At 44.4% G+C, this 27,926-nt stretch overlaps 2 protein-coding genes across 6 annotated transcripts in view; one reads left to right on the forward strand and one right to left on the reverse strand.

The window, feature by feature from the left end:
• The window catches only part of GDAP2 (ganglioside induced differentiation associated protein 2), a 53,981-nt gene extending 53,746 nt beyond the window's left edge, over window positions 1-235 (reverse strand). For 2 of the 4 annotated variants that reach the window (XM_006919682.3, XM_015595564.2), the window contains exon 1: window positions 72-231. The gene's annotated coding sequence lies outside the window, so the exon portion shown is untranslated. Of the gene's footprint in view, window positions 1-71 lie in introns of all 4 variants that reach the window. The other 2 variants (XM_025052191.1, XM_025052192.1) reach the window with 2 other exon arrangements.
• A 62-nt stretch (window positions 236-297) lies between these two features.
• Window positions 298-27,471, forward strand: WDR3 (WD repeat domain 3). 2 transcript variants are annotated; one of them, XM_006919684.3, is made up of 27 exons: window positions 298-405; window positions 3,802-3,982; window positions 4,930-5,139; window positions 6,553-6,671; window positions 8,225-8,303; window positions 9,145-9,240; window positions 10,159-10,272; window positions 10,482-10,583; window positions 11,018-11,115; window positions 11,997-12,104; window positions 12,637-12,867; window positions 15,188-15,281; window positions 17,159-17,260; window positions 18,613-18,698; window positions 18,871-19,006; window positions 19,680-19,736; window positions 20,739-20,839; window positions 21,059-21,170; window positions 21,312-21,446; window positions 21,721-21,771; window positions 22,312-22,377; window positions 22,840-22,932; window positions 23,413-23,460; window positions 24,125-24,168; window positions 24,988-25,116; window positions 26,398-26,491; window positions 26,776-27,471. In XM_006919684.3, exons 2-27 carry the CDS (start codon window positions 3,812-3,814, stop codon window positions 26,929-26,931), a joined length of 2,832 nt encoding a protein of 943 aa, XP_006919746.1. In that variant the 5' UTR covers window positions 298-405; window positions 3,802-3,811; the 3' UTR covers window positions 26,932-27,471. The 2 variants fall into 2 exon arrangements, with proteins under 2 accessions (XP_006919746.1, XP_006919747.1); XM_006919685.3 differs by having other exon boundaries at window positions 348-468.
• The last annotated feature ends 455 nt before the right edge of the window (window positions 27,472-27,926 follow it).

A 27,926-nucleotide genomic window follows, 5' to 3' on the forward strand; every position in this document is an offset into this window, starting at 1 on the left:
GAGTCCCGTGCACCTCCGGCCGCGCCCCCGGCCCGCTCCGCCTCCCCTGCCCGCCTCTGCCCGCCTCTCACAGCGCTCGGGCGGTCCCATCCGGGCGGCAGGAGGGGCGGCTGAAGCTCCTCGTGGAAAGCGGCCGAGTGGCATCCCCGGACAGCCCTCCCGGGGGCTCGGCGCGTACGGCGAGGCAAAGTCCCACCGAGCCGAAGCGACCAGCTGCAACAGCTCCCCGCGGCGGAACGCCGACTTCCGCTCCCGGCCGGCGCTCGCCAATCAGACCCCGGTTCTGACGTCACTTCCTCCCGGGAGGCGTAGGAAACGACGGGCGGAAGAGGGTCCCGGAGCGGACCCGGAAGGGGTGGGCCCTGTGGGCGGGTCCAAGAGGCCCAGAACCTCGTGGGGGCCAAGGTGAGCATCGCAGGTATAGGAATCGGCTGGTCCTGGCTGAGGCCCTCGTGGTGTCAGCCGCAGGTGAGGCCCGGGGATTGGAGGACGGTCGCCAGGGTGGAGGGAAACCTGAGCGATGCGCTCGCCCCGCCGCTGTACCCCGAGGCCGCCCGCATACGCCGGGGCTGGCGCGTGCCGTGACTGCTGCCCGATTCCGGGCGTGCTCAAGCTCGCCCGAGGATGCTCCGGCAGCGCGGTCGGCGTGCGGAGTCCTTTCCCCCATCTGCGGACCGAAGACTCGGTTTAGGGACGTCTGATAGGCCTGTGATCATATCCCTGCCGTTCAGTTCATCATAGGAGCAATATGTTTGGGGGAGCTGTGAGTGTGGAAGCAGGGTGACAGGGGCGCAGAGGAAGGTTGTTAGGTCGTGAGCGCTCTCCAAAAGGCGTTGAGATCCGTGCCCGTGAGACACAGTAGTGATCAATGACAGGTCGTGTGGAAGATAATTTAAGTATTGAGGCAATGGAAAGGCTGCAAGAATTGGACTAGCCCCGAAGGAGTGGGCCTCAGAAGATAATGCTGATTGATAGGCAGACAGCAGAATGCTTGTTATTTTAGGTGACAGGAACAATATGAAGAAGCAAGGTGGCAGGACCAGGGAAACCAGCTAGCCTGACAAGGAGAGGTTATGCGAGAAATAAAGAGGGATAGATGAATTCTTGGAAACTGCAAGCAAGTTAGCCCTTTGAAGGGCTTTGGGGTAGGGACAGTGCATGTGAAAAGATCGGTAAGGTAGGATGACTTTTAAAGGAAAAGAATAACATGGAGGTGGAGATGCTAGATAGAAAACTCCTGACAAGGAGAGGTTATGCGAGAAATGAAGAGGGATAGATGAATTCTTGGAAACTGCAAACAAGTTAGCCCTTTGAACGGCTTTGGGGTAGGGACAGTGCATGTGAAAAGATCAGTAAGGTAGGATGACTTTTAAAGGAATAACATGGAGGTGGAGATGCTAGATAGAAAACTAATGCAGGAACTCAATGATAAAGAGCTGGAACAGAAAATAGTGGAAAGAGAGAAAAGGATCCTACTTCAGAGAAACCATCAGTTAGGTGGAAGTTTCTAACCAAAGAGAGGACAGAGGCAAAGAGAAGCAGTTTAGCTTAGTGGTTAAAATAATTTGAGTTAGACTGGATTGGACACTGGCTTTGGCACTTAAAACTAGCTAAATGTCTTTGGATGAGCTGTTTCATATCTCTGTGCCTAGTTTCCTGCTCTAAAATGGGTATAAGAGTACTATATACCTTGTAAGGTTATTAGGTTATCATGAAGAATATTTTTATGCTTACATTTACAATATGCTAGATTCTTTTCTAAGTGCTTTATGGGTAGTAATCCATTTAGTTAACTCAGTTGCTATATGTAACAACTACATGTTTACTCAGTTATATACATTTAATATGTTGCCATATACAGATTGCTACTTTTCTATTTTATGATAATATGAAAGTGATACAATGGAGTAGAAGCTGCACTTCTGATTTTTAATTTTGATCTTTTCCTGGGCTAGTGATGTGCGGTACGATACTGTCATATGCTGGGCAGTGGCCTTGAGCCGCAGCTCCCAATCAGCCATGCAGTCACAGGGGTAAAGTACCGATTTTCTGTAGTGTGTTCGTTGTGTTAGAAGATTTTGCCCAACTGGAGGCTAATGTAGATGTTCGGAGCACATTTAAGCTGTGATGGTCGGTAGCTTAGGTGTATTAAATGCACTTCTGATGTCTAATATTTTCAGCTTATTAGGACATCACCCCATCATAAGTCAAGAAGCATCAGTAGTAAGCACTCTTTAAGTCTTGGCTGCTCTCTAGCTAATAGATAGGTATCTATTTGTAATAATATTTTTTATTAATGAGCCAAAGATTACTACAAGGTTTTGAGGCTGAATGGGTAGGAGTTTGTATGTTTTAGAGTCAAAAACTACAAATCAGTGGGGTTCAGGACGCAAGGTAGGTTTGGTTTTAGACATGTTAAACATGATGCTGCAAGGTATTCGAATGGGGATGTCTAATTAGTATTCACGTATGTGGACAGGACTGTAAATAGAGATGAGAGGTCCTGGGGCCGAGGCAGGCTAGATGACACTTCCAAGGAAAATACTATGGAATGAGTTGGTAGGTGGCCAGTGACCACTCTGAGGAACAACTACAGTTAAGAAAGAATATGATGAATTGGGGAAGAATTGATCCAGTGGCCTAAGCTAAGAGCATTATCACCATGCTGGTATTTTTCCTTGATTAGTAACTGGCTTTAGTTGGTTCCTATGAAAAGAAAAATGAGGCCAGTAAGTGATTATTAAAAAAAAAAATTAGCAGAGAGTCGACATTGAATAGTTTTTTTTGTTAAAGTAGACTAAACAGCAGATTATAATCAGAAAGAGACCCTGTAGAGTTAAACCAAGCAACAACAACAACAAGAAAAAGGCCGTCACATCTGTTAAGTATTCTTGTGTTTAAGTTACATGGGTGTTTGGGGACATACCTTTCACTCTTCCGTATCAAGGGCAGATAGGCTTGACTTTTTATCTCCTTCACCTGTTGTCCATAACCAGAGTTTTCAGTGAATTTGATTCAGTGCGGGAACTGTGGCATCTTTCAAAAATAGTGGGCCAGGTTACTGTGCCATATTTCCTTGCCAAGGGGAGGCGGCTGCTCTGACTTAGAGATCAAGGACAGACCTGCCTGTACTGGAACAGTAGATCTCAGAGCAAGGGACTGCAGTAGCAGCAGCACCACTGGGGAACTTGTGAGAAATGAGAACTCTTGGGCCCCACCCGGACCTGCTGAATGGGAAGTGGTTATGGGGGGCGGGGGGCGGGTTCCCATCCATCCGTCTCTGCAGCCCTCGGGTGATTTGAAACCTAACTAGGGTTTGAGAACCCCTGTGTAAGAAGGTCAGAGATTTTGTTTTACTCAATGCCGTGTTTCTAGTTTCTAGAACAGTGCTTGTCTAATGAGAAGATTTACGGCAAATGTCTGTTGGTAAATAATTTCAGTCGTAGGCTGTCAGTCTCAGTGTAAAATCTTAGATGGTGGTTGAATGGGAGAAGCTATTGTTTGGCTACACTGAAGCCACATGTCAGCTGTTTCTGAGAGGGGCATGACAGTGTGACCAGTTTGCAACTTGATAAATGAGAGATTACGCGTTGAATCAGCAGTGCATAAAAAAAATGAAGATGTCTGGGTATTTTGTGTCAGTGATTTATTCAGAGCAAATAAAGGTTAAGAAGCCACAAGTTGTGCGCTTTTCTTAACCACATGATAATCAGTTGATGTCTGCCAGCCTAGCAGAACCCAGGTACCCCCAAAATGGAGTTTCTTCATTCGCATGCACAGCTGCCTGTCTTGTGGTTTCAGACCCTGTAACATGGGGCTCACCAAGCAGTACCTACGCTATGTCGCCAGTGCCGTCTTTGGCCTTATTGGCAGCCAAAAAGCTAATATCGTTTTTGTGACACTTCGTGGTGAAAAAGGACGCTATGTGGCAGTACCGGCCTGTGAACACGTTTTCATCTGGGACTTAAGAAAAGGAGAGAAGGTAAGCCAGAAATGAACTGCACCGATGTTGATTTACAGGTGTTTGGAGATGGAGAGGCAGAATGGGGAGAGCGCTGAAATCTCTTCCGTTTGGGTCTAGATAGCCGAGTGTTAGGTTCTGTTCTCTTCTACACTGAATTCTGAAAAGCACAACCAAACAGGAGCTTACCTCTTAGGCATCTATTTGTAGCGATATTTACAGGTAACTATTTGTGATCCTGTTCCCGACATGCTTATCTTTCTCTGCTTTACCACTTCTCTGTTTTTCAAGTTCTTCCATTTGCTCTCACATCCAGATAAAAAATGTTAGGCACCTCAAAGCAGTAGTACTCTGCTGTGTAGACCGAATCTTTTTTTTTTTTTTTTTAACTTACACAGACGAGGCCCGAGGGTTGTTAAACTAGACTTTGATACTTTGTCTAACTCTAAATCCCTAAGCCTTCCTTCCACTTATGCCAAACCAAACACAGGCATTTCGATCTCGTCCACTTACTATGTGACTCTCAGGGGGTTAATACTTTGATACCTGTTCACCCAGAGCCCCTTGGGGATAAACCACTGTAGCACTCAGGTGCCATGCAGGCTGGTTGCTTATAATACGGGGCTCAGTTACAGCAAAGATGTGTTTATAACTCTTTATAGAAAAAGATTTGTTGACATAGGTTAATGACTTAGTAACATTCTATTGCCTGGAAATTTTTGCATGCATTATGCTACTGTAGAGCTTTTGGAGAAAATCATTTACTTTTTCTTTAGTGTTTCATTACCCAGTACGAATAATAATTCCTGAGTGAAAGAACTTGGGGTGGACTGCAGAGTTTCACTGTTATTCCTAAGAGCGATTTGGAAGCCTCGGGCCCTTGACTTCACTGTGCCCGATTGTTCCCACGCGTCTCCCCTGATGACATGGTCACTCCCCCACGCAGGTTTTGATTCTTATGATTTCAGATCCTCATCCTTCAGGGGCTTAAACAAGAAGTCACTTGCCTGTGCCCCTCCCCAGATGGGCTCCACTTAGCTGTCGGTTATGAGGATGGGTCAGTCCGGATCTTCAGCCTCCTGAGTGGGGAAGGAAATGTGACCTTCAACGGACACAAAGCGGCCATCACTTCCTTGAAGTATGATCAGCTAGGAGGCAGGCTGGCATCTGGGTCCAAGGTGAGGCCTTCTGTTGGGCGCCCAGACGTTTTTTGTCTGGTAAAGGAGTGTAAAGTCAGTGCTTAAGCAGGATGTTCACACAATTGTTGGGTGATATGTCAGTAAATATTTGCCTGATATCAAAGTGGAAAAGGACCTTGAGCATATCAGCAAAGAAACTATCAAGGGAGAAAAGGATCAATAAATTTAAATACTTAAATTTGAATTTAAAACATTTATACGTTAAAATAGTATGTAGGCAAGTTGTTAAGAGAGTAAAGAGTTCTCATCACAAGGAGAAAATTTTTTCCCTTTTTTCTTCTTATCGTATCTATATGAGAAGGATGTTGACAGAACCTATGTGGTAATCATTTCATAATATATGTACATCGAGCCATCATACTGTACACCTTAAACTTATACAGTGATATATGTCGGTTACTTCTCAAAACTGGAAAAAACAACGGACAATAAAAAGGGAAAATGTTTAATATTTTCAGTATCAAAAGGAAGGATTACCATCATCCATCTCTTAATGACTTACAAACAATCAAGTGAAAAATAAGACCCAAAGGTAGACGAAAGACAGTACTTGGAAGTTCAAAAGAGGTGCAGATGGCCAGTCATCACCATCGAGGATGGACAGAATTTCTCACTGGTATTCAGAAATGGAAATTAAATGAATATTGAGACAGCATTTGTAACTTGTGAGATTAGCGGTGGTTTTTGAGAAATCGATAATACCCAGAGCTGAGGGGACCTGCGAGTCAGTGCGGCCTTTCTGGAGAGGCCTTGATGGTGTGGATTGCAGACTTTAAAAGTAGAAATACCTACCTTTTGCCCCGAGAATTTTCCTCTGTAGCATTTATTCTGATGAGGGATACATAGGAAGATTTGTACACAAGAATGCTCATTTCCACATGTTCATAATAGCAGAAAATTGAAAATTACCTAAATGGCTAAAATAGAAAAAATTTAAATAATTTATGGTCTATCCTTAGGATTGATTATTATATGACCATTAAAAATGAGAATAGTCTGGAAGGACATCGAAAAATGGAAATATATTAAATGAAAAAAGGGGAAGGGTTTTAAAATTTTATGAATGGCATGGTCTCAGTTCTTTAATAGGAAAGTATCAGCCTGGAGATAGATTGATAAATAAAATATATAAATAAAACATATGGATAAAATATACATACATATATATATATGTATATAAAAAGTACTAGAACAACATAAAACAAGATAACTATGATGATTATATCCGAATGTCAGAGTTAACTGATGTTTATCTCCTCTGTACTTTTCACCTTCCAAATTTCCTACAAGGACTATGTATCACCTTTGTAATAAAAATATTATATTCCACTGTTTGTCAAGTTAGGCCTTATGTGGTAAAGAAAATTCTTCTGTATCATTCGACCCCTTTAGGACACAGATATTATTGTGTGGGATGTGATCAATGAAAGCGGCCTCTACCGGCTCAAGGGGCACAAGGATGCCATCACACAAGCATTGTTTCTGCGAGAGAAGAACCTGCTAGTTAGTAGGTGAGGAAATAACGGTTTCATTTCCAGTCATTTTCCAGGCGACTTCATCGCAGAGGTTTTGAAAGGGAATTAGCTTCACTCCTTGCTCATCTGTCCACGCCGAACTCACGCGCACGTGCTGGTTTCCCCCGCTGCTCTCTGCTTCCCTCCCAAATAGTGTTATAGAAGCTGTCTGGAGTTATTTATAGCGTTTTTAAAATTCCGTTGTCTGATGTGTCATCATTTCCCCCGATATCAGCTTTTTCATGGTCCTTGACCTCTTGACCTACTTCCCTTCCACAGAATGAGCTGTCCGCTCTGGGTCCCCAGATAGTCAGAGCCGAGTATGAAGCGGTGGGCACACGTGCACCACGTGTGTTGGACTCCGCCTGCCTTTTGAGAAGAGACGTACCCCACATTTAGGTGTTCCCAAACACCCGTTAGGTTGAATCGTTTGAAGTTTCCTTTCGTGTAGGTCAGAACTGGGAGGTCGAGTATCAGCAGTTTCGGGGAGCCCCGCCTAATCCGATCGTTCTCTTCCCTGAGGCTTGGCTGCCCAGAAACGCGTAGGCTCCTGAAGTTTGCCAGGGCCATAGTAGTGACTCAGAAGCAGTTCCCACGAGCACTAAACGCTGCGCCAGTGGCAGGTTTGTTCCTGTGGGACAGGACGCAGGGACATTAGTGTGTCGTGTGAGAGAATGGGTCTTTTCCAGATTCTGTGAGAGAATGGGTCTTCGGTCCTTCTGGAGAGAATGGGGTTGATGGATGTTTTGAGGATGCACATTGTAGTTTAGGGAACATAAAGGAAAGGAACTGACAGCAGGAGGTGGGATCGTGTAGGAAAGACTTTGTAAATCGGGTGTTTGCTGTCTTGTCTTTTTCCACTTTGATCATGAAGGAGGATTGGATTAGATTTATATTAGTGAAGAAGCTGGGAAAAGGCATTTGAGGAAGAAGAGTTGAGCCCATTGGCAGGAGGGTAAGAGCCAGTTGATGGATGTTTTGAGGATGGTGCTGAAGGGCCCCGTTGTGATTCCGTAGAGAACCTTGGGCTCGAGTAGACTTAGAAAATGCAGATTATCTGACAGTCGTGTATTGGACGCGAAAAAATGGACAGAGGCCAGATGAGACGCCGTTGAAGTAATTCAGGCAGTAGGACTTACATTCATTGTGTACAGAGATGGGTGGGAGGGGACAAGGCTTAGTGACTTCACTGGTGAGGCAGTTTCGGGACGCAGGGACTAACGACACGGGAGATGGAGCAGGGGAGATCTAAGAAGTTTTGGAGCCGAGAGAACGTTGGTGCCGTGATGATGCAAACCATGGGCGACAGCCGGTTAGGTTCTGTGTTCTTCAGCGAATTCGGTGTTATTTTGGTGCTTACAGGTGAAACATTTTATTTTCTACCTAAGAATAGCCACGTGGAGAATTCAGATTCTTTTACTTTTTAAAAGAAAGGTCAATTAGAAGAGTGGCGTTAGACGTTACATTATCTTTTTAAGGCACCAATGAGACCTTGATCTCCCCGTTTAGCGATTCTTCCTAATATATTTTTTTCCTATTTCTTCTTTTAGTGGGAAAGATACCGTGGTAAAATGGTGGGACCTCGATACCCAGCACTGCTTCAAAACGATGGTTGGCCACCGAACCGAGGTACGTGTTGGCTTCTGGGCCCAGGAAAAAAATGGTGAGGCAAAAGGAAAAGATGGTTTTCTCTGGCCCTCTCACTGGGCAGTCATCATCTTACGCTGCCTCAAGAGACAGACAGGTTGGCGTGCTGGAAGAAGGGGTAGCCGTCAGAGTGGATACAGCTTCTCCGGCATTTAGTAAAAACGGGCCTTGGATAAATTTTTAATCCATGAATATGACCTTCATTTTTAAATCGTGAGTGTCCATCTTTATGATCGTAGGGAGGTTTAACGATACTGGGTGAACAGTGCCTGGCCCAGTGACGTGGAAACAGCGAGTTGTAGCCATTATCACCTGGACAGAGTGATCCGGGAATATCGTGCATCTTTGCGTCCTCTGCGCTTTGTTCACAGCAGGTTCTCGAAAGCATAAACCTGGACCGAAGGAGCAGGAACAGTGAACTAGATTCTTTAACTGTCAGTTTAGTACTGCTGTTCTTCTTGTTTAGTTCTTGGATATTTGAGGCTGAAAACTATGCGATAGACATAAATGACCCTCCTTTTATTTGCGAGGCAAAGAACTATCAGACTTCAAGTCATTTGAGTAGATTCTAGTGAGGATTTATGCTGAACAGCCATCCTCTAAATGTAAAGTTAGGACATTGCAGAGAAACTCTTACCACAGGCCATTTTTTTCTCTCTAAAGGGACTTCTCTTAGTGTTATATTGAAAGGGTTGCCTTGATATTAGACTTTGCAAATGCCGAAAAGACTCCACTACAGTGTACTGAGACTTTTGGAATGTCACATCATACGTCCTGGAGTCTCTTAAAAATCCTATTATTTGAATCTTTTTATACTCTGTAGGTGTGGGGGTTGGTCCTGGTGTCAGAAGAAAAGCGACTCATCACTGGGGCTTCGGACAGTGAACTCAGGGCTTGGGACATAGCCTATCTGCAAGAGGTAATTACTTGCGGCCACGTGCCCACGTGCCCAGTCACCGGTCGCGTTTTATCCGTTTCGTTGGCCCACTGAATTTAGAATCAGATGCGATCACTGACACTCCACACAGTACTAGATGGAATTCCGTCACACTGGTACCATGCACTCCGAAATGAATTATTTTCTTTGTTGTACACTCCATCGCCCTCGTTGATTTGAGCCGGGAAGAAGGATAGCTTCAGGCTTAGAGCTTCTGGTAATGCCAGTGTTTCAGGTTGAGGGCTTCTTGGCCTGATGTTCCCTGCCCTTTGCGTGTCCATGGATGGACTTCAGAGTATCTGTGACCTTTTACATAGATTCAGACAGAAATCTGTGTGATTATAAATATGTGTATTCTTAGAAGATGATTAACTTCCAGATTCTTCTTTGAGAATTTCTCAGATTCTCCTTTTCTTCCTTTTGTGAAGGAAAAAGATTATGGACCTTAAGTTTAGTGAGAGTTAGGTGTGTGGTGCTGTGACCAGTGGCCATTTTGATGGGATCTACACAAGTGGGCTGGCTAGGGTTTATCTTTTCTTCATTTAATTGAAATCCCTTTGCAATGCTTGATGCCACTTTGAATCTTTCCCTCTAGAATATGGTAGATTTTTCACCTAAGGAGGATTTAAAGTTAATGAAGAGTCGGTCATTGTTTTGTCATCTTGTTACTAAACCACAGTCCTTGTGTTATGGAAAGTTATTAGTGGGTAATGTTTCATTTGCATTGGATGTCGTCAGTTTTTAATATATTCTGATAGACGTCCTACCCTTGAAGAGGTTCGCTCAGAGAGAAATGGAAGTCACTCGCGCCATAAGGACAGATTTCTAAGTCCTTAGGGTTAAGAGTCACCTCCTGGAACACATTATACCAGCTTTTATTTTCCCATTTTTATAAAACAGATTGAAGACCTAGAAGAACCAGAGGCCAAGAAAATCAAAGCGTCTTCCCCTGGGACACAGGACACACACAGAGCAGAGGTCGATCCCCTCGAGATGGATGAAGCTCCCGAGGATGTAATTCATTGTGGTTTCTTTTCTTTAATTGAGTCGAGTGGTGGGAAAAAATGAGAATTGCAGCTAACCTGGCCATTCTCGCCATCATTTTAGGGACTGTCTCTGTCATCTGCATTTCTCGGAATCGTATCTTCTCAGGGGTTCCGCAGAACTTCCATCTAGCCTCCTCCTTTCTTGAGTCTGAGCCTTCTTCTCTCTTGCATCTGTAGCGCATCCTTACGTGCAAAAAAGCTGGTTCCATAATGCGGGAAGGAAGGGACAGAGTCGTGAGCCTGGCAGTCGACAGGACAGGCAGGATCCTGGCTTGCCACGTGAGTACCAGTCTTTGGCGAAAACAGGGCCGAGGCTGTGCCTTTCAGAGACTCAATCTATCATGTTCAGTATAGAGTTGAAATTTTCTTTGGTCATGTTAAGAATTCATTCCGTGGTACTGTGGACCAGTTAATCCCCAGCTTCCATTAGCGCAATAACAGTAATAATTGTCATTGTTCTTATTATTAGTAACCATTTATTAAATGCTTGCTTTCTAAGCAGTTTAAAAGTATTAACTCTTATTTAGTCTAAAGGGTGAGGCTGTGAGTAGGAAGTGGTAGCCCCACTTTACCGATGAGACAGTAACCCAGAAGAGATTAAGTTGGCTAATGATAAGGGAGGAAGAAGAAATGTTACAATGTAGTTCTCACTGAGAAAAAGCTAAATTACAAATGGCCTGTCTTGAACTCACACCATCCTTTTGTCTGTCTAGGGAACCGATTCTGTGCTGGAAGTGTTCTGTATCCTTTCCAAAGAGGAAATTCAGAAAAAAATGGATAAGAAGATGAAGAAAGCTAGAAAGAAAGCAAAGTGTGTTTTCTTAATATTTACTACTAATAAAGTGTCCTGGGTGGGCTGCACAGTCCTCAGAAAAACTGTGGCTTCTTTAAAGAAATATCTATTTCATTACCAATTACTATTAAAGCTAACAGATTTTGTAGAGTGCCTATAATCCAAGTTTTAAATTTCTACCCTTCCGTATAGCCTCATAACTACCATGTTCCTGAGTCTTGAACTCAGAGTCATACAGACTAGAAAGACTGTACAGATTCTTAAAAATAGCTTCCAAATGATTTAATTCTCAGAGCCTAAGCAGTGTGTCTTCAGAGACAGCAGCCCATGCAGAAGGGGGGGTTGCATAACGCTAACCTTTGGGACTCAGAAGAAAGTCTGGATGGACAGTTGTATACTTGAAGTTGGGGGGAGCAGTGTAACCTTGAAGTTGGTCATAACCATAGGTGTCGGTTCCTCAGTGGTTGGAATTTATTAGGTCTCAGAGAAACAAAAAGTCCTCTGACTCGGCAAATCTTTTGGGACCTCCGGTTCATTTGACACGGTCGGATTGATAAGTACAGGTTAATGGATTTTCTAAAAAGTCCCGACATTAGAAAAATTTACCAAAAACATTTCAGTAGAATAGTCTGAATCTCAAAGACCTTGTCCCGGGGAATTGCTGTCAGAACTATTTATTGCGGGAACCCATTAACAGAATGCTTTTCGACACAGTAGTTCACAAAGCATTTCTGCGTACACGGCATTGTTTAATTGTCTCAGCGATCCTGCGTGGGTAAGTGACTCTCCCAGGATGACACAGGTTGTTGTTGGCCTCAGAGCCAGAACTCGACTCAAGGAACAGCAAAGCTCCCCCTAGAAAAGCAATAGCACGACAGACTTTTTTTTTCCCCCTCTAGGTTAAATTCTTGCCAAGGGGAGGAGGAGGGCCTTGAAGTCACTGTTGAAATGACTCTGCAAGATGAAATCCAACGGGTGACGAATATCAAAACTTCTGCCAAAATCAAGTGAGTAAAAATGTAATATGCGAGTATCTAAAATATTATAGGAATAGTAAGCTACAAAGTTGTGTTGACTTTTCCATACTATTTATAAGCAGTCGGTACGAATTAGAGAATTGGGAACAGTGACCGTGGGACATCTGTGTCACACTCGGCTCTTACTGCTCTCAATTGTCATTCATCATCTCATAATGGTTTAGTTATAATAACCTTTTATCTACGTGTTTACGATTCTTTCCTACTGCCAAGTAAAAGGAGATGCATCCCCCTTGTTTCAAAAGGATTTCAGGTCACTTGTGAAAGATTCAAAAAAAATAAGATATGCGTCAGATCCAGCATCTGAGCCCAGGTTTCTTTGACTTAAAAAGCCCGTGCTCAACTTCTATCCAATACTCAGAGCGCTCTTTATATGTGAAATTCTTTATACTTGTCCAAACTTCATACAGATTGAGGACATCGCAGAGCCTTTCTCCCAGAGAGAGGTAACCCCGGGAGCAGAGATGGTAGCTGGGACACTTATGGACATTTTCTCACGTAGATCCTTTGACCTGATTCACTCGCCTCACGGGGAGGTCAAGGCTGTCTTCCTGCTGCAGAACAACATGGTGGAGTTATATTCGCTGAGTCCCTCGACACCCACTCCGCAGCCCGTCAGGACCAGCAGAATCACCCTGGGTGGGCATCGCAGTGACGTGCGCACTTTGTCATTCAGCTCAGACAACATTGCTGTCCTTTCGGCAGCTGCTGATTCCGTTAAGATTTGGAACAGGTTTGTGAAATACTTTCCATCGCTTTAGCCAGTAGTGTTTTCTTCCCATCGATGGTTGGTTATCAGTGTCCTAAGGCCTTCACTTCCGGTAGTGTTTTCTTCCCATCGAATTAGTCTTTAAGACTCTCGATGGTTGGTTATCAGTGTCCTAAGGCCTTCACTACAGCTCCCTCGAAATGTATCTTTAGTGAATTTTGACCACAGGCCTGTGGAGTTTAGAGCAGGAAAACTCTCCATTTCAATTTGGTGCAGAAAAAATAAATAAATAAAACTTTATTCCCTGTCTGAAGCTTGTAGCTGTACGTGACTAAAGGCAAACACACATACTGCCTACTCTTTACATTCAGGTAGGCCCTCAATGCTGTCCAGTAATTTTATCATCATTTCTCATTCCTTTCCTAGATGACTGTCTCACACCTTTTCTCAAAGCTCAGACACCTCTAGCACTTTTAATCTGATGACCTTGATTCCTAGGTCACTGAAAAAATGGAATCATCTAGAAAACATTCATATGCTCCCATTACATCTGCCGACTTAGCTGCATCCGTGTGCGCGTTATCTGTCTTTCCTCGTATCACTCACTATGTTGGGGCCTGTCACCAGAGTTTATCACAGTTTGTCCACGAGGTTCTTTCTCCTCCCTTCTAGTAGTTTTCCTCCTGCATCGTTGGTTTTCTCTGTCAGGCTGTTCTCATCGGCGGTCAGACGTACGATAACGTCTCCCTTCTGAAAGCAAATAGTGACCCTGTCTCATCCTCATCTCTTGCTCCAGTTTTCCATGCTGATGGCCTCGCTCCACTCTGTCTTCACCTGTGTCCCCTCACGCTTTTATGTCCACCAAACCCCTCGTCATCTCATCTCTGACCTTCACGTTTCTAAATCCAGTGACCTCTAAGCTTCGTTTGATAACACCTTCTGGAAGTCGATAACTCTCTCCCCTTTGAAACACTTCCTGTGACTTCTGTTACTTCCTCTCCTGGCTATTTTTTCTTTTTTTCCTGTCTTTTTCTGGATCCTTCTTACCTTTTTCATTTCTAAATGTCAAATGCTTCAGGGGAGAGTCTTTGGCCCCTTCCTCTGTCTGCACTCACTTTATGTGTCTTAGTGTCAAAGTCGCATAAACTCACATAGACTGAGCCTCTGCCGGAACATCAGGCTCATCTGCCCAGATCCTTTGCTTGTATCACCACCTGGATATCTAATGAGGCATCTCGAGTTTTTATGTGTCCCCAGCCACACTTATGATTTTCATTTCCTCAGCAGCGTGCCCGCCCACTGTTCCCGTGGACCCATCTTAGTGACTCCTCACTTCTTCCCTTCGTTCTGGCCCAAAGTCCCGTAGCCATTCTCGGTTCTCTCTCGCATCCCGTGTCCAGTGCCTGAGCGCATCCGATCAGCTCTACCTGCAGGACCGACCCGAATCCAGCCCCATCTCCCCTGCATCGCCGCCCCGTTCAGACCGCCGTCGCCGCTCGTCGCGTCCTGGCGGCTTCCCGACGGGTCGCCCTGCTCTCTTCTTTGTCCCCTTAGAGTCTGTTCGCAGCACAGCGGCCCGCAGTGTTTTTCCAGAGGGACTGAGATCACCGCCATCACACTCTAACGAAAAGCCACAGCCCTTACCGACCTTATCTCTTTCTGCTGTCCCTTTTCTGCCCCACAGAAAGAGCCACACTGGCCTTCTGTTGTCCCTCGGACACAACAAGAACATCGTGGTTTTTGTGCCCCCCGTTCTTTCTGCCTGGAACCATCTTCCCCCCATTTATCTGCAGGCTTTCTCCTGTCTTCTCATCAAATGACAGTTCTGTCTTCTTCCCTCCCTCGCCCCTCCCCCAGCATTGTTCCTCCATAGCACCTGCCATCCCAACATTTATCCATCTCATTCCTAAAGAACATTAAGGTTTACAAGCTTCTGGCATTCAGTAAATGTTTGTTGAATGAATGTTTGTGGTCCAAGAAAATGAACTTTACTTGTTGGGACGTATAATCATATGCTAATCCGACTTGAGTCCTCGGGGCTCACTCGCTCCCCTGTAGCGGCAGATGGGGTTCTCCTGGGGCCAGCAGTGCTCTCTGCCCTGCTTTCGTGTGATCTCTGCTCCGTAGGCTTAGGAGGCCCCTGAAAAGAAACAAAGCGAGGTGCAGGTAATGATTTCTCCCTTGACTGTGGGGTCTGAGCTAAGGGTTATTCAGACTCTGTCCTCTGTCGTATTGATCACTTCGTGCGGTGATCAATCTATTGATCAATCTATTGAACGCGTGCTGACCGCTAAGATGGGGAATCGGTTCCCTTAACACATGGGTTATTTCTTCTTCCTCACAGGTCCACACTGCAGTGTATCCGCACAATGACCTGTGACTATGCGCTTTGCTCATTCTTTGTACCTGGTGACAGGCAGGTGGTCATAGGAACAAAGGTAAACTGAGACTTTTTCTCGGATTTGGGGGTCTTTCCTACTTAGTATTCTTGAGGTTGTTTGAGAAATCCGGTTTCTTTCTTAGCATATTAGAAACGTATTAAAGCTGGATAACATGCGACGGTGTTCGTTCATTGCCTTTTTAAGTTTTGTTTTCTTTAGTTGTTTTTAAAAAATCTATGTCACATTCTGAGTAAGAAGATTAAAGTCATGCCCATGAGATAACTATCAATCAAAAACATTTTGGTGACCAGCCTCTAGGCATCTTTTTTGAGCACATACGAAATTCTATTTTGAGAAGAGTAGGGATAAAATGCATTAAGAACCAGCATGATGAAGTGTGCAACAAAGACAAACTCGCCAGGTATCAGACTGAGAGATAACCAGGTGGGAATGAGCAGAGTGGACCTGGATTCAGAGTCTTCCCCTTACAAAAGGGGTCATTTCGAGCAAGTCACATAACTTCTCTCGGTGTTTCCTTGTGTGCGTGATGGGATGAAGTGCCTGCTTTTTGATGGTGGTTTTCCCACGAGATGCGTCTAGGTTTGAATCCCAGCTCTTCCACCCACGGGCAGTGAGACCCCTGGGCAAGTGACTTAACTCTGTAAGCCTTGGTTTTCTCACGTAAAATGATGTAAATAACGGACCTCACAGAATGCAAAACACTTCGCACAGAACCTGGCTTACAGTGCATTACTAATTAATAAAGGCTAGCAGCTCGAGTAGCAGTAATGAGTAGGAGTCATGGTGAGAATAGAATGGAATAGGTCTATGGAATGTTTTGAAAAGGGCTTTGCAAGTAATTGTCATTGTTATCCCCCTAAATCCCTGTGTGCATGATGATTTTTTTAGAAAACCTAGGTATCACCATGGATATTTTTTGCCTCGCACAAAGTATAAAATAAACTGCAGAGATCTTAGGGTCAGTGTTGGGGAAGGAGCATTCGATGTCAGTTAAAAATGTCCCTTATTTTCCATTCATTCTTTCACTGAATGTCCATCTGCTGTATGCCCTGGGGAAAGCATTTTGCAAGTTGCTGTGAAGACCCCGTGGGACTGAACTCCGGCCCCCGCCGGGCGTCCACGCTGGGCCGTCTGTGCGCTATCTCATTTCGTCCCCACAGCAGCTCAGGGAGTTTGGTGGTAGGAACTCCATCTTACAGATGAAAAACAGACTCACAGTGATGAATTTCCCAACGGTCTCTGAGTTGGAACGAGGCAACCCCGAGACTCAGCTCTCCTGCCGTGCACTCCGTCTGCTGTGCGGGGCGTGTGCGCAGGCTGTGCCGCCGTGCGTGCCATGCGGGGGACACACGGCACGCGCGGAGTTCTCGGCAGAAGCGCGGCCTGTTCTCTGTGCTTCTGCGAGTTCTTTGAGGTTCGTTGCCCTGCTGGCATCCTAGGTAGGCTGTTATTTCTCTGTCGAGGGCCTGTAGTGAAGGAAACCAGAACTGGATGGGGAAGAGTTGGTCAAGCCATTTGCCACAGAAGACAGAAGAAGATCGTCCACCGTAACCTGTACAGGGTTCTGGGTTTGCCGTTTGCTGTAATGTTTACTCTGATTTGCTTGTGGCCTTGATGTTTCCCTTTGGGAGTTGGGGAACCAGTGACAGTGACAAGACTCCAGTCCTGCAAGGCCGTGCTGTTGCATTGTTGCACCCAGAGGCCCCGCCAGGCTCAACCCGGCACGGCAGTCGGGGGGGACCTAACAGCCATTGGTTCTGATGGGAAGCTCAGAGCCTGAGACGTGGAGCCTGTTTCCTAAGCAGCCGGCCACGTCGCTGCTGCTCGTTTGAAGTCCGTTCTGGAGTGTAGGCATGAATCCTGGGGGTTGCGGGTGTCATCCTCAGACCCGGGCTCCTCTGTGTCTTCCACAGACAGGAAAGCTGCAGCTCTATGACCTGGCCTCAGGAAGTCTGCTGGAGGCGATAGATGCTCATGATGGGGCTTTGTGGTCCATGTCTCTCTCTCCAGATCAGGTAACTTAACCAGGTGTTAAGATCAGGACTTAAGCACTGGCTTCATCTTTTTTTTTTTTTTAATTGAATTTACTGGGGTAACGTTGGTTAATCACATTTTGTAAGTGCCAAGTGCACAGTTGAGTACCGCATCATCCGTGTGTCGCCCTGTGCTCACCACCCAGAGGTGAGTCCCCTTCCGTCATCACGAAGTGAGCTCTCGTTCGGCTGCTCCTGCTCACAGTAACGTGGCATCAGATCGCTTCCCGTCGCGATTTTTTCCAGTGGTTTCCAGCACTTCTTAGGAGGACCTAATTAATTCCTCGGGCAACACGGCGCAGAGGGCAGAGTAGACTTTTCTGTCTGTACATCTGTACTCTAGAGGTCCGGTGGTTTTTAGCAAACGTGTCATCCCCTTCACAGTGTGCCTCCCCTCACAGGAGTCACCCCGCAGGACTGCATCTTACTCTACAAGTGCTGCACTTGCTCAGAACGTTGTGAGATAGTTTTTGAAAATATCTTAAGAGATTATGGTCCGTTCATTTGAATATTCTCAGGGGTACAAACTGTCATCCATTGAAAGTAGAGAGTATTTTTGGAAAAAGCAGGATATGGAATTTTGAGTGAGTGATGCCACTGGGGTCAGAATGGGCTGGCATCTAAAATTTAAATAGTAGTAGCACCTGGCATTTGTAGTGTGGTCTGTCTTTTCCAGATTATTTTCACACCCATTACATCACCTGTTTTTCTCCTTCCAATGGTTTTCTAACTTAGTGGTCTTTATTACTACAGCGACACTAAGGATCATTGTAAGGTTTCCTGTTATAGACCTCAGAGAAGGCAGAGCAGACCCTCGAGCTCTGGTTTCTAACTCCATGTTCTACGTGCTTTCCACTAACATGCAGTGTGATGAGACTAACTTGCTTGATATCGGAAACCAGTTTCAAACGTTTTAAGCAGGGACTTTGCAGGAACAAATTTATTCTCTTCTGAGGTAAAATCTTTGAACAAACTTATGTAGATTATCCAGTCTGGACATTTGTTAAACTGTTTTACTAAATAGCAAGTTCTTTTGACCATTGCCTTTTTAAGTGGAGCAGAAAATCCCACGATGTTCGTTGAGTCCTTCTTCCTGACTCTGAATGAAAGGATGACTGGAACCTTACACTAGTTGTCTTCTGTCCACATTAGTCTCTGCTAGGAATTCTCAGATGAGGTCTGGCAGCGGCCCCCCAAAAAGCAGTGAAAGGGGTTAGTTTTGCTTGCTTCTTGGCCCATGCCATTACATGAAAATGGTCTTTCGTGCTATTTTAATGTCTTGCCAAAGTTTCTGTACTAAAATATTTTTTAATGGAATGTCATTTGATTTTCAGCGTGGCTTTGTGACAGGTGGTGCAGATAAATCTGTCAAGTTCTGGGATTTTGAGTTGGTGAAAGATGAAAACAGTACCCAGAAGAGGTGAGTAGACATGTTTTATTTGGGACTATTTCTTGGAGTGAAAATGGGAGATGGCTGAATGGACTTGTGACTTGCGTGTTTCTGTTGAACTTCTGTTGAGAGTTCTTGGAATTCTTGTCTGCCTTTGTTGGGGACTCATTTATTTTTTTCTTGATGTTTTTTGTGACGCTAGACTTTCCGTGAAGCAGACTCGAACCTTGCAACTAGACGAAGATGTGCTGTGTGTCAATTACTCTCCCAATCAAAAGCTGTTGGCTGTGTCTTTGCTGGACTGTACCGTGAAAATTTTCTATGTCGACACTTTAAAGGTATCGTGCTTATGCCTGGTGCAGTTTCTTTCTTTCTGACTGACCTTGGGTTGAGACTGTAAAGTGGTCTTGACTGTGCCCAGCAGTAGTATATTTCTAAAAACTTGTATGTGAATCAAAACATTAGGGGGTACATTATGACAGCAAGAGTTTTAAAAGAATCATTTGGTTCGTAACTTTTAAGTTACATTTCACATGTTCAGAAAATCCCGTCGTCGCCAGTAGTTTTAAGAGCATCGCTGGGTGTCCTGGGCGGTGATTCCGCACCTGACTCTATGTCAGCACCATTTAGGTTGCTTTTCAAAGTACTGGGCCCTGGGCCCAAAGTTGGTAGGACTGGATCGGGCCTCGGAACCTGTGAAACCAGTGCGCCAGGGTCTTGCTAGATGCTCTGTTGTGACTGAGGCGGTAGGTGTCCCGGGCCTTGCTGGCTCCCCTGTCCTGCCACGTGGTGGCAAAGGTGTGCGGGCTGTGTGTGTGCTGGACGGAGCTGCGGGCCATCCTCGGCGCTTTGACTGTCTTTGAAAACAGACAGAAAGCAGTCCAGAACGGTGTTTAGCATTGTGTTTTAAAGTTAGAGTTTAGGTCCACATGTAATAAGTTATGCCTATATTTTACAGACAGACATGACAGACGTGAATTATTTATATTCTTTTTTTTTTTGAATGTTTAGTTTTTTCTCTCACTTTATGGACACAAACTGCCTGTCATATGCATGGACATCTCTTATGTAAGTAAAATTTAAATATATCTCAGTAACAAGTTGCTTTTTCTTAGTTCTTGGCTTGATATCTTCGTATTTATTTTTTCATTCTTTCTCCCCCCAAATCATAAAATTATATATAATAATCATACTATATACGTTCAGTGCTTTCAGAATATTTTCACAAATACCTGAATTAATCCTCATAACTCACTCCCTGTTGTGGATTCCCCAGATAGTTATTTTGTTGTCTAAGATAGTATAGTTTTTAGAGCACCCTACAATATAAAAGATTTTAAAAAAGGCATCCCCGTGTTCTGAAGGATGATATTGGTGAGGCAGATGGAACTTAGCTTTATATTTGGATATTTATGGTGTTTTCCATGATACACTTTTAGTTTCTTGACCGAAATCATATTTTTGCAACGTCTGGGTATGCTTAGGGGTGGCAATGTATATTTAAAAACAATGTCTAATGTGTGTGAAAGGAATTGGCCCTGAGCTCTAGCTGTCTGTAATCGGCGCATTAACAGAATAAGTTGGCATTAAAAAATATTTCTGATTTCCTTGTTACGTTCACGACCATTTGAATGAGGCATCAAACTAGGAAAGATAAGAGAAATAGTGATCGAGAACATGGGATAAAAGCCTAGGTCCTAAGATTCTAGTAGATTCTTTCCCAGCCTCATCCTTTCCTTGTCTTTCCCTCTTCCTCCCTCCCCTCAAATCCTGTGACAGAGTAGAGATTCTTTTTCCTATCTAACAGGAAATGGGTAGGCGACACGACACTGCCCTGTAGCAGCACAAAAACATTTAAGCCACAGTGTTCTTAAGACGCTCCTAAGTAGACGTGCACTTAAAAGCAGAGCAGCAGGTGCCCTTGGTGGAGAGCTGAGGTTACTTTTTTGGTTTCGATTTTGAGGTTTTGGAAAGAAATGGGTTGAATGTTCTGGTTAGATTAGATGAATATTTCTTCATCATTTTTACACAGTTTCAGATAACCAAGTAATGTTTCACCTTTTCTTGTAGGATGGGGCACTCATAGCAACGGGCTCTGCTGACAGGAATGTGAAAATCTGGGGTTTGGACTTTGGGGACTGCCACAAGTCTCTCTTTGCGCACGATGACAGGTAGGCGAAGTCTTTTCAAGGACCTCCCTGTAAGTCACTTGTGAGTGTCATTTTCCTTGAGCATCTGTCTATCACTTAGGGTTCTCAGACATCCATACATTTAAAATTCTAAAATATAACAGACGCTCCAAAACTAGCTCTTCGAAAGGTATTTATGAGCGTAAGCCTCTTCAGTAACGTGGGATTCGATGACATTCGAACCCTCCTCTCACTTTGCAGTGTGATGCACCTAAAGTTTGTACCCAAGTCTCACCTCTTCTTCACCGCTGGGAAGGACCGTAAGATCAAGCAGTGGGACGCGGACAGATTCGAACACGTGCAGACTCTGGAGGTAGCCTCTGCCTGCTCTGCTCGCTTGCGCTTACGAACGCCCTTGCCCATGGAGCGTCGGCCTCCTGCTGGCGTAAGCGGGTCGCAGTCTGTGGATCACGTGTCTTACTCAGGGTCTGGGTCTTGTTTTTTCTCCTTCCAGGGCCACCACCAGGAAATATGGTGCTTGGCTGTAAGCCCCAATGGAGACTATGTCGTGTCATCATCCCATGACAAATCTCTGAGGCTTTGGGAGAGAACGCGGGAGCCTCTTATCCTTGAGGAAGAAAGGGAGATGGTAAGGGCGTCAGCCTTGGTCATAGGCGCGCTGGTGGGCGTCTGGCCACTGTCCCAGCTGAAGTTTTCTTTTTAGTGCAGTCACACCTTAGTCGGTGCAAGCTCAAGGGCTTCTGGAAGATGATTCCGAGACGACTGTCACCATTCCAGCAGCCAGGCAGAGATGGGTGCCATCAGGGGATTGTATTTCAGAGCAGCTTCTCACTGTCTCGTTTCACTTTGTGTAGAGACCGTGTTTTTTTCTTTCAAATTAATTCCTGTCTATCTCTTGGCAGCAAAGGGAAGCAGAGTATGAGGAGAGCGTGGCCAAAGAAGACCAGCCAGCAGTAAGTAAATCTTCTGGGGGCCTGAGAGGGCACCCCGTAATTATCTTCCTGGAATTCACTGTAATCTGAAGAATTTCTAATGTAACTATAGAGAGTCAGGGCCAGACACCAAAGTCATCACCAGCCGACGTGGAAAAGAATCTATGTGGCCCTTTTCATTCCACCGTTTATATCCTGATTTTACGGGACAAATGATTGACCAAATTTCGTATTGAATGATTGTCATTCAGGCTTATTTTTTTTTTTTTTAAAGGAGGCTTCAGGGAATTATTTTACTGTACAACAAAAATAAAAATCAAAAAAGAAAAAGAAATTGAGTGTTGTCTTTAAACATTTGTAGAGCAGGATATTCTTATGATAATACATATGAAATGTTTAATATAGTATCTTGTACTTGCTAAGTCCTCGGTGCATGGTAGCTGATAACAGCGTTATCACGATCATAAATTAATACGTGTTCTTTAATAGATATAAGATTAATGTATTGGCCCTTTAATGCTTGTCGACGACATTGTTCAAGGATCTCTTTGTTTCTGGCAGGTTCCAGGAGAGGTTCAAGGTGAAAATTACTTTACTGGAAAGAAAACTATTGAAACCGTCAAAGCAGTAAGTTGATAATAGGATCCGAGCTTTTTAGTAAAAGTCTCTATCAACTGAATTGCCCTTTTCAGCAAAAAGTTGATTAAATTTGTAGATGGCGATCTAAACCTCTTCCTGCCTGGTATCCAAGGACAAGAGCCGTGCGGCATCTCTGTGATCAGTGCATGGTTTCTAGAAGGGAAAGCTCGACCCCTTGCAGGTCCCCACTTCAGATGTCCCTGGGAGCTGCCCTACTCGGGTGTCCACGTGGGTTCTTACCCGAATCCAGAACATTCGGTCTCCTGTGAATTAAAAGGAAAAGAAGAAAGAAAAACCAAAGATGTCTTTCAATGCTGTCTGGCGCTCTATTGGCACATTTATTAAAATGAGTCAAGCTATTTGGTCATTTTTCAATCAGGCCTTCCAGTTGCAGTGTTCCGGGATGAGGGCGTGTGTTGTGATCTCTGTCCTCTGTTGTCTTCTGTGTAGGCTGAGAGGATCATGGAGGCCATCGAGCTGTACCGAGAGGAAACTGCGAAAATGAAAGAACACAAAGCCATTTGTAAAGCTGCAGGGACAGAGGTGAGATGGCCCCTCAGTTAAGCCCCGGGAGACGTTCATAAACAGAGACACTGCCTGAGAAGAAAACCATCATTTCAGGACTTACTCGCTCAGATCAGAAAATGAGATAACTGTAATAGAATGTTTTTCTACGTCGAGACATTAGAAAGAAGGAATCGAGGAACTGTGGGAGAAAGGAAGCTTGGTCTTATAAAAAGGGATGTCGAGGTGATTGTTTACCAGGCAGGTCGAGGTGATTGTCTACCGTATCGAGTAGAAACTCATGTTCCTACTTCGGTCTGGGAGGCAGGGCAACTGTTTCAGATGTCTAGATGAACTGTTTTGCCCAAACTCATTCGTAAGCACTATCGAAACTAAAGGCCAGATAATTCTAGGGTCACTCTTTTGTCTTTTTGAAATGTATGCTATTATCACCCTGTCTGTGACAAGCACTAGCAAAGTCTCATTGTTTAATTATTTGTTTTAATAATTTCTTCATAGGTTCCTCTTCCCACCAACCCCATCCTGCTGGCTTATGGCAGTATCTCTGTGAGTGGAATGTCTGACAGATTTCCCTTACTTATTCAGAGGTTACTCTCAGGGGTTAGGGAGGAGGCGAACAGGCACCCTGATTTGAGGTGGATGTACTGGGAAATACGTTGTCGTTAAAACTCTCTCTTGAATTGTGGTGTCCTCAAGGATGCTTTGTATTTCGGAAGGGCCATTTCGGTCAGACTTCCAGGTCATCTTTTTGGTTGGACTGGACTAGTATTCTTCTGTTTTCTAGTGCTTATTTATGTTCTACATCCAAAGCCCTCTGAAGATTGTTCACATAAATGAACTTTGAAATTAAACATTTGGTAGGAAAAGCTGACATAAATCAGTCAGGTAAAGAAGGACAGAGAAGGAGTAATGGGAGAACGTATGCTTATCTAGCAACCTCTTTACTTGCATGTCACAAGGATGACAATAATTGAGTCACACTGTCTTCATTTTATAAATAGGAAACTGTTCTGACTCACAGATAGAAGGGAGCATAGGTGCTCAGTGGCAGAGCTGGGCTGTGAACCCAGATCTAAGTCCACGTGTGTCTTACTGTTTAGAACACTATCTTACATGAGAGAGGGATCCCGGTTTTTAGGAGATGGGAGTTAGGGGGCTTCCGTAGAAACCAATCAAGACTATCACTGATGCTGTTATTCTTCCTTTATAGCCTTCAGCTTATGTGCTGGAGATCTTTAAAGGAATTAAGTCAAGGTGAGTCCTGGTGCACAGTTATTGTAATTTGTCAGCTAACAACCGTTATCAAATTCCTATCTACGCATGAGATAAATAGAAATTAAAATTGATGGTTATCCTTCTAGGCTTACCTATGTCCAAATTTTGATGGATAATAATTCATTATAATGTTATTTTTGAAGTAGAACTAGGAAGCTCTTCCTAAAATATGAAGGGAGATACTTTTAAGGACAAATAAAGGCTAATACTATTTTACATTTTAGGCAATGAAATCATCTATAGTGCAGTTGGAAGTACAAACTAACCGTTAAGATTTTTTGTTGTATATTTCCTCTGCCTTGTTTTCTGTGTACACACACGGTCGGAATCATACTGTGTACAATTTCGTGTCCATTCTTTTTTTATAAAATATTTCCTGAGAATTTGCTTGTTATTAATATTCTTTAAAAATCATTGAATTAAAAACATTCCATTGAACAAATAATTACTGTTGGATGTTGCATTTGTTTTTGGCTATTATAAATAGCATCAGCGAATACCTTTACATAGAAATATTTGTCTTTGTTATTGATTATTTTTCTTAAGGCGACAGGTCTAGCAGTCTGATAACTAACTGATCAGTAGGCATGAACTTTTTAAAAGTTTACATTGCTGGATTGCTGTCTAGAGCACTTATACTGGTTTCCCATGCTTTAAAAAAATCGTCAGTTTGAGAGGCAAAGGTGATATTATTTTTATTTATTTTGATTAACAAAGTTAAAATTTTCCCTTAGTTGTTAGCCATTTGTTGGCCGGGTCGAGGCATGCGGCGTGTTTAATATGCGTTTTCGTCTTCAGCGAGCTGGAAGAATCTCTGCTTGTGTTGCCCTTCTCTTACGTCCCCGACATTCTCAAACTCTCGAACGAATTCATGCAGCTGGGCTCTGACGTTGAACTTCTGTGTCGATGCCTCTTCTTCCTCCTCAGGTAACATCCTTTTCCAAAAAAGTACCGTGTCTACTCAGCATCCCTCTCCAGTAGTACCTTAACTGAAGTCGTCAGCACTTTGAGATGAAAAGTCTGTTGCTTCGGTTTTAGAGACTGTTACTGAATTTCAGTGCTGCCCGGCACAAATTATTTCTTACCCTCTGGACTCAGTCTCGCCCTTACGACGAGGATGGCGATGGCGTGCTGCTTTGAGCAGCACGAGGTCACAGGCTCAGGACCGCCTCGTTGGGCGTGGGTCTCCAGGCCTGACGCAGCGGCTCTGGTTCCAGTCGGAAGGCCCCGTTTCCTAATGGCCAGTTTGCCTCATTTGCTGTTTCTTTTTAACTGTTTAGATTAAGCTGACGGTTTTGTTTTGTCCTCATAATGGCATTTTAAGGAACTGGCTGTTTACTTTCCAGGTCTCTACAGGTACAAATGGAAAAAAGTAGGGGCATGTAGAGAGGGAACAAAGAAACGTAAAATATATTCACTAGATTATATTCTTAAGCATCAGGAATTCTCGTTAATAGGTAATTGAGGATATATTTACAAAGGCTCAAGAATTGATTCTTATCTCCCACTCTGCCCCTCAGTCTCAAGCTGTTAGCAGAGAATAGGAATAGAGACAAACTGAATATTCCTTAGTGTCAAATGCAAATAGTTTTAAAAAAGACATATTTAGTAAATTGTTTTCATGATTCTTAACGCTCCATTCCAAAAGAAGAACAATTGATATGTTTGTTATATATCATCAAAGTGATATGTTTATATTATTCCGTTGCCATATTTAGAATTTGGGGCAAGTCGTAAGGACATAAATTCTAATAATTTCTTATTGCTATGCCATATGTGCTTTTGAATAAGGGTCACTGATTCTAAGAGAAACACCATGAATACGTCTAGCGTATCAGAGGCTTACAGATGGGGACACGACCGCACAGGTAGATATGGCCGGTCACAGCTGAGAGTGAAGGTGACATGGAGGTTAAAGGAGCATGAATTCAGCAAGGGCATCTGGGTACTCTAGGTTAGAGTTTGAACGTGTAATAAGGTTTAGCATAGTATTTTTTAAATTGTCATCAGCTGGAGCTGAATAGTGGGAAGAAACTAGCTTTTTTGCTAGAAGCATTTCTGTGCTCCCATGATGCAGTGAAGTCTTTTTTTTCTTTTTCTTTTTCTTTTTCTGCTTTGCTATTGTCTACTTGCTACTTCTAGAAGGGATAAGTAGAGCCAGGCCACTCCCCCTCTTTGTAACACGACTCTCTTTTATTTGTCTGTAAGGATTCACTTTGGGCAGATCACCAGCAACCAGATGCTTGTGCCAGTGATTGAGAAATTAAAGGAAACAACTATTTCCAAAGTCAGCCAAGTCCGGGTAAGTGTCTTGGTAGATACGGGCCAAGGGAGAAAACCCTGGTGTGCATGTGGCTTGGAGGTAGCATGGCGTGCTGTGCCTTGCCTTGGGCGGTGTGACCAGACACGCGTCTGTGTTCAGGTAAGGTCTTCGTGGGAGCTGGAGGAATAGGAAAACAGGAAAAGGCCGTAGATGGGGAGGAACGAGTAACGGCACCCGAAGCGTCGGTCCTCCCGACTCACGTGTGCTGCGAGAGTGCCCGGTGGAGAGGGAGCGTGTTCAGTCTTTCTCGTATCCCTCCCCAGGACGTCATCGGCTTCAACATGGCGGGTCTCGATTATCTCAAGAGGGAATGCGAGGCAAAGAGTGAAGTTATGTTTTTCGCCGAGGCTACCAGCCAGTTGGAAGAGAAGAAGAGGAAGAGGAAAAAGAGGGAGAAGCTGATTTTAACACTGACTTAGGACCGCAACGTGGCGCCTTTTGCTACTTTTTCTTTCAAAGGACTTCCGAGCTAAGCTACAGTAGAGTTGGTGTCAACTTTAACGAAGCAACAGCTTATTGTGTCACCGAGGGTATCGGGATGTGGCTCCCAGCTTTGTCCCCAACGGTGGACTCGGCTGGCGACTTGGTTTAAAGTCTTTTCTGTGCCCGGAGGTTGAGCCCTGCGGGATATTCCCTTCGTATTCTAGCAGGGAGCAAAGGACTTTTTTAAAGTAGGTATCGTTCCACTAGATTTGAAATGAACGTTTCAAATGTTTTTTTAATTTCTTATGCAGAATACTGTTGATTTGTTACTCCGAATTCTCTCAGACAGTTGCGTGCACGCCTGCTTGTCCTCTGCCCGTAAACACAGGCGCGGACTTGCAGGGCTGAGAAGGACCATCGAGATGCTCTAGAGCAGCCCCCTGACACTTAACCTCCTGCAGGTTGTTACATCCGTCTGTAAAAATATCCCACTTGCGAATTGTCTGGACCTCTCTCAATAAAATAGCTGTTTCTGAGTCACGTGTCGTCAAGCCGAGAAGCCTGCTGGGCACGCATAGACTATACATCTACACGGTAGGGATTTGGGGAAATGGGAATGTTCTAGGAAAAGAGTTCGACACATACTTGGGCCTGGGCTTTTCTCTGTGGGGATTTTAAATGACGAATTCAACCTCCTAAAGACAGTTCCAGTCGGATTTTCTGCCCTGAGTCTGTGCCGGTAGCTCGCATCCTGCTGAGACGCTGCCCCCTGCATCTAGTTGCTGAGCTGCCGCGGTCCCTTCTCCTGGCGGGTCTCGGAGCCACACGCGCATGGCTGGCGGGCCCGGACCGCAAGTCTATTCTGTTCCCCAGCATGGCACAGTTGCTGAAGTGAGGTGGGCGACGTAGTGCTGTTGTTTCTTGGGCAGAATAAGAATAAAGAGAATTTTGGCCCAGGGTCCCTGAGGTTTGACCGTGAAAAGGCAGAAGC

This window comes from Pteropus alecto, unplaced genomic scaffold (assembly GCF_000325575.1).
Source record: "Pteropus alecto unplaced genomic scaffold, ASM32557v1 scaffold106, whole genome shotgun sequence".
In the NCBI taxonomy this organism is placed as follows: domain Eukaryota; kingdom Metazoa; phylum Chordata; class Mammalia; order Chiroptera; family Pteropodidae; genus Pteropus; species Pteropus alecto.

What these genes read in the sequence shown, in the direction of transcription:
- WDR3 (XM_006919684.3), top strand. Translation starts at nt 3,812, where the DNA reads ATGGGGCTCACCAAGCAGTACCTACGCTATGTCGCCAGTGCCGTCTTT. An exon ending in AACACGTGCAGACTCTGGAG is followed by an intron (nt 21,171 to 21,311) that starts GTAGCCTCTGCC and finishes TTCTCCTTCCAG; the next exon opens with GGCCACCACCAGGAAATATG. An exon ending in CCAAAGTCAGCCAAGTCCGG is followed by an intron (nt 26,492 to 26,775) that starts GTAAGTGTCTTG and finishes ATCCCTCCCCAG; the next exon opens with GACGTCATCGGCTTCAACAT.